Below are 11,912 nucleotides of genomic sequence, written 5' to 3' on the forward strand. Positions count from 1 at the left end.
ATTAATCCCTCCCCCCCCCCCCCCACATCCTCATCCCTCTGTTTCCACCCTCCCCCACCTTGGACCTTTATATAGTATTTGTCCTTGTGGGACTGAGTTAGTTCACTCAGCATAATGCCCTCCAGTCCCTCCCAAGTTGAGTAATAATTTAGAAAATCATTGTCTACTTTGTAAAGCCATTTTGTTCTACTAAATTCACTACCATTGAGTCGAGTGAGGGTCCAAAACGGTAGCCCTGTGGGATAGAGTAGAAAACATTGGTATTTTAGGGGGAGCAGAGAATGTTTTAACCATTTTATGCCTTTTAAATTAGTAGCCCCTGCCATCTCTCTTCTTTTTACATACAGATTTTCTCATCCCTAATCATATTTCTACTCCATACATCCTACTTTCTTCTTTACTCCCCATTTCACTGCTGCCAGCACCCTCATAAAAAAAAGTAATAATAAATAATAATAATAAAATAAATAAATATTGGTATCAAATGAAAAGGTGAGTGAACTTCCTGGAGAAGGAGGCAAGAATTTTCTCTTCCTAGTTCTACTTCCTGCTAATGCTAGTAAATATATTTAGAAATTCCAATTTTTCTATTTTATTTTTTGTGATGATTCCTTCCTCTCTCGGCCAAATAATGCTTTTTTCTCTACTAGGTGCACTTTAGTAATCATATGCCTCTTAGTCTGAGTCACTGTCCATATGAGAAGGAATGACTTCCTTACATTTGCTATATTACCGGAGTAAATTCTTAGCCAAGTACATGCAACTTCAAAGCTAGCCTCTTCCCAGTCATGCTCTGTTAATACTGAAGAGCTTGTGTGGTTATGAAAAGTTACAGGTTGGCCGGCAGCTCTTTGGAGGCAGAACCGTGTGTTTGTGGTATATCAGCCTTCCAAGAGTTGAATACTAGCCATTTGCACTGTCAGACTGTTCTTGAAATGCAGAAAATAAGACTTTCCACCCAGTTTTCGCTGAGTCAGTCAGGTGGAGGTCTGTCCTTCCTTTGTGTTGGGGAGCCCTCAGCGTTTGGATTTGGCCGTGTCCTGCAGGACCTTCCTGATGACAGCTTACCTTGCAGGGAAGGAGAGTCGCTCCCAGATAGCCCTCACGAGTGGCCCTGGAGCAGGAAGTGGTGACGCAGATCTTCTTTGTTTGGGAGGAGCCTGAGGCGGACCTCCGTCCTGAGTCTGGAAGGTAAATTTGTTGTTACCTGTAAATTATGGTTCTGCTAGTTCATACTATGCCAATCCAGACTTTCAGAGGTATCCCTCCTGCCAGCAAGAGAAGACAGATGACTTGGATGAAGATGGCTGTCAAGCCCTAGGTCATTGAGTCTTCTACACTTACAAATATTTCTTTTTTTTAAAAAAATGGGCAGATATAACTATTAAATGAACTTTACTCTTTGAACACATTGAGCACATCCTATGCTGTGACTATGGTGCTCTCTTTTTGTTTTTCTGGTTCTTTTTTCTTTTTTTTTTCCTTAGATTGAACCATATGGATTGGTTTAAGAGGGCCTAGCAGAACCACAACCTTACAGGCAAGAACAAATGTCACTTTCTGCTACTTTCTCCTATACCAATCCAGACTGTAAGGACCAAAACGTAATATTGACACTTTGTTGTCTTGAATAAAATAGAATTAAACATTTCTATCGCAAACACAGCTTTTAAGGCTTAACAGAAGTCAGTGTGACGAATTGTCATAGCTACTTTAGAAGGAAGGCCTGTCCAAATTCATGTAGTCGGTGTACCAACCTCTAACCCCTGACTTGTCCTGCAATGCAGTGAGATCGTGACAGCTCTTTATTCACAGAGAAAATAAACTCAATTCACAGATTTGGCAGCCAAACAAAGGGATGGGGATCCTGCCTTAACTGAATGTGTACATTTAACTGAATCTATCTGCTCTATTGGTTCATCTCCTCAGAAATTACTGACTGGTTTTTGTGTTACTCTGTGTTGCTTATCTTACTTCCACCCTCTCCTTTTCTTACCATACCTGCTGGCAATAGGGATGGCCCTACAGTCTAGAGTGATATAGGGGGAGATAGCAGAACCGGAAGGGTCCAGTCTTTTATTTTAAAAAAAAGAACTAGTTATGACAGATTTTTTTTGTTTCTTTATTTTTTTTCTCAACTGGGGGATATAGTTGTCTGTACTGTTCCAGAATCTCAAATAGTTGAGAGAAGTCACTGTTTCCAAGTTACTACTTAATGCAATAGCTTTTAATTGATTTTGGTTTCTACATTTACATGGCATTCTCTTCCTCCCCTTCAGAAACTACATAAATCTGCTACAGAGAAAACAGGGAGGGGCTCAGTGTATTTTAGGCTAATCCTTTTGGGTTTTCATCCACCAAAGTACAAAGAAGGGCCTTGCATGGAAGCCTTTTTGCCAGACGTTCTAATCGGATAGTTCATGTAACTCCTTGATGTCTTTGTCTGCTCATCTTGGAGCTGTGAAGCTATTTTGTCTTCCTCATTTGTTCATATGGTCAAGTCTTTTTTAACCTTACCTAATCCTTTCTTTATGATCAAGTTTCTAAATTACATGTAATGAGGAATTTATTATCCAGGACCACAGAGGGTGTTTAGTACTATGAGCAGTTATATCACTAAATGCATGTATTTGAATTAATTTAACATTGCACAAATTTCAAATAATTGTAAATTATTGTGTATTACAATTAATAATTGTTATTTTAAGGACTAAAAGATAATAGAAATTGTAATTTATTAATAATTTAGAGCTTAGGAAACTCCTTTCTGTATTCATTTGATTTTTCCGAGTCTCTGTTTTAATCATTTGGCACATAGTCTAGTGATTGCCAGTTCCAAAGCTGAAATTTTTTATTTTTGTTTCTAGTAATTCTTGTGTAAGCAATATTAAAATAATTCATTTGTTAACAATTTATCGTGGTACTTAACCTTGTAAAACTGTTCTGCCCAATGTGTTAAATAATTTTATTCCATGTTTTCCCCTTCTGTCCATTTAAACATACGGCTTGAACATAAATTAAAAATATAGATAGGTTTTGTTGCTCCTGTTTGTCCTTTTTTAACCTCTTTGCTAATTAAAATTCTTTTTTCTTTCTGTGCTCTGACCAGATCTTTTCAAATTAGTAATTAATGTAAATTTAATTCATTTAGTATATACTAAAAAATAGTAAGTCTCTTAAATTAGCTTTACCTTTAAAATCTGTTACCAGGTTTGTAAATTGCGTTTACAAAACTTAGTGCTCAAGTCTTCTAAACAGATAGTACTGAATTTTCTGAGTGGATATGGATATGAATTCTCTTTCATCTTGAGCTTGATTTTAACACTAACTTTCTCCAAATGGAATTCTGTGAAAAGGAAAATTAAAAATATCTTTCTAGGGAAAAACAAATGAATTAAAATGGAATTTCTCATGTTATTTCCATTATTGATGAGAATGCTTCTTTTTTTAAATATGTTTTCTTTTTTTAAATATGTTTTAGCTATGCTATGTTAACAAGGTGTTAACTTACTAATTTTTACATACAGGCACCCATGGGGACTTGCTGGGGTGATATCTCAGAAAATGTGAGAGTAGAAGTTCCCAATACAGACTGCAGCCTACCTACCAAAGTCTTCTGGATTGCTGGAATTGTAAAACTAGCAGGTGAAAAGAATGCATAATAATTTACTAAAAATGCCACTGATACTTGTATCCATGTCTAATAAAACAACCAAAACCACTTTTTAATGCATTGATAAATAAATAATAAATTTGATATGTTTAAGGCAATGCTCTGTGAAAGGCGTCATAGTATTTTCAGCTTTAAGAGTCATATAACATATGGCCTGTGTCACATCTACTCACATTTCTGTTGAATCAGCAAAAGCAGTCATAAATAAACTAATGCGTGAGACCCTGTTGCTGTAAAACATTTATGGCCGCTGAAATTTTGTTTTTATATCCTTTCCATTTAGAATATACAATATTAACTCTTCATTTTTATTCCCAATGATATAAAATGTAAAAACTCTGCTTAAAAATAAGTCAGGTTTGCCATAGTTTGCCAAACCCTGTAGCAAGAAAATACTTTGAAAAGTAACAAAAAGTTGAGGTACTTGAAAACTGATAAAGGCTGTGATCCCAAAAGTAAACAAATGTTTATAAGTTGATAAATCTTGGGTTCCTCTTTTTTTTTTCTTTGTTCCAGCTGCCTCCCAGTACCTCAGCCTTTGTGATTTTGTTACTGGTGAAATATGTTGGGAATCTGAATATATTAAAAAATTATGACCACAGATGATTTGCAAAAACATAGGACACTGAGGTTAATCTCCCAGAAGTGGATTTCTATCAGACATCATGTGAAAATGAGCTCATTGAGTAGTGTAGGGAGGGAGCACTGTTAGTTCAGAGGCAGAATAACCTCTTGGGTGAAAAAAATCTGTCCATTTCTAAACTCCCCTCCAGTCATTCTTCCAGAATACTTCCTACTACATACTACTGATAAGACTTTATTGACTTAACAATTGTCTGAATTCTGGTTTTCTGCTGTAGTCTTCTTAGTGAGTTCTTGGTCCTCACAGCTTTAAGGTAGTTGATATTTAAAGATATTGATGAGTTGCATCGTGTGCTACTAGCCAGTTTTTATTACTTTTGAGCATGAATGATCTATTAACTAATAAGGCTGGATAAACTCCCCTTTACCTCAGTGGCAGCTTGTGCTTTGCCACTTCTGTGCCACTGCTCTCTTTTTAAAAGTACCCCATAGTTTGTTCCTACCCATGTTACCCAGTTCAGTCCCTACCATTCCCTTGAAACATTTAGCATTCTCTAAACTCTTGGATTTTTTTTCTATACCAACCATATTTTATAACAATTACGCTTCTGTCATAGGTGTTTAAATTAATTATCTTTAAATAGCTCTAAAGAACAATGGCTTTAATATCCAAGAATTATTACTTTCCATCTCTGATTTTCTGTTTTCTCTAATTACATCTTATATTATTTTAAGCCACTTGAAAGAAGTAAACTGATGTTAGTCAGGCTTACTTAGTAACTGGACTCCACAACTTATAAATTGTTCTTTGAATTTTTAAAATTATAGATTTAATACTTTAAATCTTTATAGATTAAATGCTGGCTAAACACAGCTCCTGACCCAAAATACAACCTTATTCATTTTTATCCCACTAAAAGCCTTAAATTAAACTTCATTAGTAACACTTACTTATTATAACCAATATATATTGTGCTTGGCTTCTTTATAGTAAATAACGTTTACCATTTGCCTACTAAGGGAGCTTTTAAAATGAATTCTTACGTACTTTCTATTTATTGAGCTTTTTCATTTAGCTTTGTTTTTTTTTTAATTTTGTATTTTTATTTGAATGAAGATTTACAGATTTTTTAAAATTCAATCATATATACACATTTTTCCTTTAACATTAATTTCAATACCTACATTATAATCACATTTTTCTTCTCCCTGTAGTTCTAATTTCCATTAATCCTTCTATACCTCTCTAACTTCCCTTTCTGTACCGATCATCTCCTTGTTGTATATTGCCCTTTTCTTCATCCATCTATGTGTCTGTTAGCCGCTTAATAACTTTTGCTCCCCTTTTCCCCTGCTCCCATACCAGTAGCCATTCAGGAATGATTCTGTCTTTTTAGAACAGTGGTCTTGTACAGTATTTATCCCTTTATGATGGACTTCTTTTACATAGCATGATGTCCTCCGAGTACATCCATGTTATACAGTATTTCATAAATTTGTTCTTTTTGAGTATTATGAATGTAAGTTACATGTGAATGTGCTATAGTTTCTTTATCCATTGACGGTCACTTAAAGTGTGTTTGCATCTTTTTTTTATTGTAAATAACACTGCCGTGAACATGGGCACATACACGTAGCCTGGTCTTAGAAATATTGTCAGTGTGCTGTCAGATCAGTTCTTAGTATAAGTGCCTTTATCTCTGTACAACATAAAGAAATACTGCCTGGTCCTTCACTATCCTCATTCATGTTACTATCTCCTGAAATGGTTGAGCATCAACCAGTTCTTTTTAAGTGCAATAAGTTTTTTTGTTCCTTCCATCTTCTTTTGATGCTTTCTGCATCATTACTATAATTTTATCTGTGAATTCTTTCAGTATTGCAACTTGATTGTTTTTTTCGTCAGTTCTTTCCACTTAAAAAAAAATAAATGTTCTTCCCTTTTAACTTTCTAGTTCCAAGTCTGTGCATATTTTGTCTTTTCATGTCCCCCCCTTTGATGTCTTCTGTTCAGCTCTTCATTTCTTCCTGTCCCCTTAACTACATTCAAGAGCAAGTTTCAGGATCTCTTTTTTTTTTTTTTTGCCTTGTACCTTTTTTCTTTTTTTTTTTTATTATTTTTGTGTGAGTGTACCGTCAAATCAGATCTGACTGGTACAGGAGGAGGTTGTCCCTTCTTCCTCGGCAGAGCATCTGGTGGATTTGAACTGTGCACCTCTGGGATTGTAGTTGCAGCTCCTTACCACTAGGCCACCAGAGCTCCCCTAGAATCTCTTTTAACATCTGTTTCATTGTCTTTATCCCCCTCTTTTTAATGACCTTTTCCTTTCTTCTTTGATGCCCTTGAATGTTACTCCACAGTTCATCTGACCTCCAGTCATTACTGTGAAGTACATCAAATCTATTCTTGAACTAGTCTGTTAATTCCAGTGAGAGGTACTCAAGGCTTAATTTTCATTCTCATGGAATCATTTTCATTTTATTTGTTGGTCTATTCCATAGCCAACTGCTGGCCTTATTCTGACTGATGATGGGGACCTGTTTTTAATCCTTTTCCTATAGATGTAGTCTGTTTGATTCTTGTGTTAATTGCCGCATGCTCAATGTATAGGCACCATTCATCTGATTCATTCATCTTACTCAAAATAACTTCCAAAAATTAATTAATCTTGCAAAATTCTTGTCACATCATCTCCCACATTGTTTCTGTCATCAATACCCATTTATCAAATAATGATTTTTCTTTGTCTTTTCATTCCAATCACAAATAATTATCAGTGCATATGGATTGACCAATTTCATAATGCAGAAGTAGGTAAAATTCTTCAGTTTCCTTATCTTTAGCATTACTGGATCATGTGTAGGTGTGAAAAATAGGTATATTAACTGATCTGCCTTGTAAATGTATGGAGAGTATCCAACACGCTGACAATGTTGTGTTTCAGTATAGATCTTATTCTGTTCTCCAACAGCAGATGCATGACCATTCTTAAATTTGTAATTGATTATTGTTGTTGTTAGGTGCCATCGAGTTAAGTATGACGGAAATTTGTCCACCATGCAACCCTTCTAATATTTTAAATATTCGTGGCATAGTTTCCATTATTATAATAATATCGAAGAATGTAATTGACTGATACTTGGTTATCCAATCATGATCTGTTGCATTAAAACCATTTCTTTAAAATATACATAATTATATTTCTGTGGCTTGATGAAGTTTTACTAAGTTGCTGTAACCTTTCAGAACTACACATCCATCTCTGTTGTTTTCACTGACAATATTTTCCTAGAATCGAGGAAACTGTGGATAAAATTGCATTATATTCAAGGAACAGGCTATATGCTCTGGGAATTACATAAGTGTACTGTCCAGTAAGCCAATTGGTCTGTGGACCAGCATACAGTTACCTGGGAACTTGTAAGAAATTTATGTTCTTGGGCTCCATCAATAATCTAGTAAATCTGAAACTTACCAGCTTTTTAACAGAGCTGGTGGTTAAGTCTCATTTGGTTCACACTAAAGTATAATAATAACTGCTCCCAGGAGCTTTCTCCTGCTTTATTTATCTTACTTTTTTGCCTATTGTGATTGATTTGGTAAGAGAAGTTTGTTGGTTTTAGGTTACAATGCTCTTTTAAGATATGAAGGATTTGAAAATGACTCTGGTCTGGACTTCTGGTGCAATATATGTGGTTCTGATATCCATCCGGTTGGTTGGTGTGCAACCAGTGGAAAACCTCTCGTCCCTCCCAGAAGTAAGTCCTGTAGAATTCTTGAAAAAAGACCTCACTCTGGGAAAGGTAGAGAGTCCAGGAGAGAAAGGAAGACCCGCCACAAGGTGGATTGACGCATGGCCTTCACATGGCTTGAGCATTTCTCAGATCATGAGAATGGTGCAGGATAGGGGAAGGTTCAGACCTGTCATTAATAGCGTTGCTGTGAGTCGTCATCCACTCATTGGCCCCTAGTAACAGCAGCTGAAGAATTTAGATGTTCATGGCAACCTAACTGGGCTAAGTAGAGCAGTGCTTCATAGGGGTTTCATTGGTGGATTTCCCCCCCTCCCTGTAATTAGGTACCCAAGCCTTTAATATGAGTCACTTCTAGTTGGACTCGAGCATATCAAGATGAAGAGAGTTGCAGGATAGGGCAAGGTCCAGACCTGTCATTCATAAGGTTGCTGTTAGTCATTGACTGGATAGCACCTAACAACTATAGTTTAAATAGATAGTCGCCTTAGTTTATACGTAGCCATATTAAATACAAACATCAAAATCTCTTTTTTCCAGGTAATTTATTTGCCAGCCAGGCATACATACTTGTTCTGGTTTTTTTAGCTCTTAGTCAGAACTTCAGTTATCACTATGCATTACAAGGAAATCTGTTGTTTTTGTAACAAAAAATAATAGTTTTTTAACTAACTGAAAAGCTTTTCTAGTGAAATGATTTCTCACCAAAGGTAAAAATGGTATCTTAGAAAAGACTTCTAGTAAAAAAAAAATCCTCAAAACTTAGACTCTTTAGCATCAAGTGAGAACAAACTCCTAGCTGCTTCAAGTTTTCAGGGGCTGGAAATCACACAGGAGATTGTCCATCTTTTTCCTTCAGACCTGCTGGTAGATTGAAACCTCCAGAGAGGTAGCACCTTTGGGTTAGCAGTGCACCTTCCTTTAGACTATGCTGCCCGGCCTCCCTGGACTCCTGTAAGAATAGAAAAGTGTCAGATGAGAGCTAAATAAAGGAGTAGACTTTGTTTTTAAGAAATAGTTTCAGTTCTACTTTTTTGCTAAAGTGTGACTGGTTATTTCTTTTATTTTAGCTATTCAACATAAGTATACAAACTGGAAAGCTTTTCTAGTGAAACGACTTACTGGTGCCAAAACACTTCCACCTGATTTCCCACAGAAGGTAAAAATAGCATCCCACAAAGGTTTTTAAAAACTGTCAAATGAAATATCTAAGGAGTAATGTGAACCTTTTATTTAAAGGAATCATTTTCATTTAGGGAACCAGTTGATCTGTGTTAAATACTGAGGGCATTTGGTATTTTTTATAGCATATTAAACTTGTTACTAATGTTACGGGTTTCTTATTTCTTATTATGGGTTGCAAACCATCTCTGTCCGTTTTACTTAAAGGTTTCAGAAAGTATGCAGTATCCCTTTAAGCCTTGCATGAGAGTAGAAGTGGTTGACAAGAGGCACTTGTGTCGAACTCGAGTAGCAGTGGTGGAAAGCATAATTGGAGGAAGATTAAGGCTAGTGTATGAGGAGAGTGAAGACAGAACAGATGACTTCTGGTGCCATATGCACAGCCCGTTAATCCATCATATCGGCTGGTCTCGAAGTATTGGTCATCGATTCAAAAGATCTGGTAAGCACCTTACACAAAAAATTCAATCATTAAAGTTACTGTGAACATCTTGAAACTGAACTGTACTACTTAGTTGGTTATCTTCCTGTAGGAATAGCAAACACCATAAAGTGCATCCTAGTTAATCTGGGCTGGTTCTGTGTGAATTAGTGCAGGGTCACACCAGAATTGTACTGTTCTGAGTAACTCTATATACTCTTACGTACTTGAATTTAAAAACCAGTAGTATCTTTGGTTACAACTACAGTGGTTTTTTTTTAAGTCTTCCCCAGCCCTTTTGAAAGATCTAAAAATAACCTTCCTCTTTTAATCCTAATAAAAGGATTTAATGTTGTTATATTTTATATTAAACATATTAAAACATGCTTTTTATGGTTATCACCAGTTGGCTTGATGTATCTCATAGTAAATGCACATATACTCTGAAGAAAGAAACAATAATACCACCATTTTACTTTTGGAGAAATGACCATCTCACTCTCTGGGATGTGTCTTTTCTAATAAAACTTAACTTGGCTGTCACCTTAAAAAAAAGAAATGTTATTACCATATTTGTAGAAGGCAAATATTTTTTGCCATGTTTTCATCAAAGAAACGTGCTTTTTTTTCGTCTCACAAATGCTGACAGATTAGTATGTAACTTTTCCTTATAGATATTACAAAGAAACAGGATGGACATTTTGATACACCACCACATTTATTTGCTAAGGTAAGAAGTTTTTTTAAGAACCCTCATTTGTAACAAGGCTTGAAAGAGGGTTGTGGGCTCTTATTCTGAAATTATAGAAAGCACCATTACATGTTCACTTAAAAGAATTAAGACTTCGTAATCCAAAAGTGTGACAAATACTGGTTATAATCTTCCTTAAGCTCTGCTTATTTGCTTGTATCCTTTCCCCTAATTGAAATTTGAGTTACTATAACTGTTAGGTAGGTAGGAAAAGACATTTTCCCATAGAAAACTTTTTCATATTGATGATATTTCGGTTACTCTGAAAGGCAACATTTACCACAGTAGGTTTGCTTTCATGTAATTCTTTAGGTAAAAGAAGTAGACCAGAGTGGGGAGTGGTTCAAGGAAGGAATGAAATTGGAAGCTATAGACCCATTAAATCTCTCTACAATATGTGTCGCAACCATTAGAAAGGTAAGAGAACACATTTTTTTAAGGTAGTAATGCAGTTAACAGAAACTGCACTTAATTTAAGGTAGAGGAAATAATGTATGTCAGAGCTAATCTAACATAGAATTGAAACGATGCCAAGCTAATCTTTTGACTTCCCAGTTTTGCCTTTTTTGCTATTTTCTCCTTTTTCCTTTTCTTTCTTGTCTCTTAACTGCTCTTCTGAAAAGATCTAGCGAATTGGTCCTCCTTTGTCAGCAGCTATCAGAATGTCCTGGGGAACTTGAAAAAGAACTAAAAGTGTCCCAGACCCTTTCTCCCCACCCCACCCCAATTCTGATTGAATCTGTTTTTGTTAATCATCAGAACCACCTACTCAGCACAGATTCCCATGACCCAATCCAGACCTACCTGCTTCAGTCAGAAGCAATATATCACAAGATATATTGCCCAGATACAAATAAATAGTTCCATAGGTGGGCTCTGTCATTATGCCATGCTTTGTTCCCTGCAGTGAGGATGCAGAATGGCCAGTGAGTTGAATTTCCTCTCCCCCCGCCTCCCAGGAAAGCCTTGTTAAATCACTGTGCTAACTTTGGTTTGGACTCTGGGTTTCTTTTCGTGACAAGTTACTAAAAACAGTGGCCTCAAACTTCAGAAATTTATTATGTCCTAATTCTGGAAGCTAGGAGTACAAAATCAGAAGTGCCATTGGAGTGAGTTGCACTCCCTCTGCAGATGAGGGATCCTTCTGCACCTCTTCTAACTTCTCATTTCCAGCTACTCCTGGTGTTCCTTAACTAGCAGCTGCATTGCTCTAACATCTTGTCACTCAGCCTTCTTCCCTCTGTGTACATATCCATCAATGTCTGTTCAAATTTCTGTCCTGTTCTCTCTAAAGGATTATGGTCCACTCAATTTTTTTTTTTAAATTAAATGAACATTTACAGAGATTTTGGGTTTCCATTCATTCATTGTTGCACTATTTTCTCTACCCTTCCCCCCCCAGTTCGTTCCTCTTCCCCCACCCCGAAAGTCTGTTTTAATTGTCCCATTGCCACCCAGTTCTGATTAATCTCCTTTCTCAGTGTGTCCTTTGCCATTCCCTATCACTCCTCCCTGAGAGAGACTTCACCCTGATTCATAAGGAAAAGGGG

General features: G+C 36.3%; 1 protein-coding gene across 1 annotated transcript in view; it reads left to right on the forward strand.

Annotated features, from left to right (window-relative positions):
* MBTD1 (mbt domain containing 1) overlaps positions 1-11,912 on the forward strand; it is a 56,207-nt gene that overhangs the window by 29,919 nt on the left and 14,376 nt on the right. Inside the window, exons 7-12 of the mRNA XM_006889273.1 lie at positions 3,528-3,645; positions 7,880-8,014; positions 9,079-9,167; positions 9,398-9,632; positions 10,286-10,341; positions 10,675-10,779. Coding sequence (XP_006889335.1) covers positions 3,528-3,645; positions 7,880-8,014; positions 9,079-9,167; positions 9,398-9,632; positions 10,286-10,341; positions 10,675-10,779 — 738 coding nt within the window. The remainder of the gene's footprint in view (positions 1-3,527; positions 3,646-7,879; positions 8,015-9,078; positions 9,168-9,397; positions 9,633-10,285; positions 10,342-10,674; positions 10,780-11,912) is intronic.

This window comes from Elephantulus edwardii, unplaced genomic scaffold (assembly GCF_000299155.1).
Source record: "Elephantulus edwardii isolate Elephantulus edwardi_28Jun2011 unplaced genomic scaffold, EleEdw1.0 scaffold00077, whole genome shotgun sequence".
NCBI lineage: Eukaryota > Metazoa > Chordata > Mammalia > Macroscelidea > Macroscelididae > Elephantulus > Elephantulus edwardii.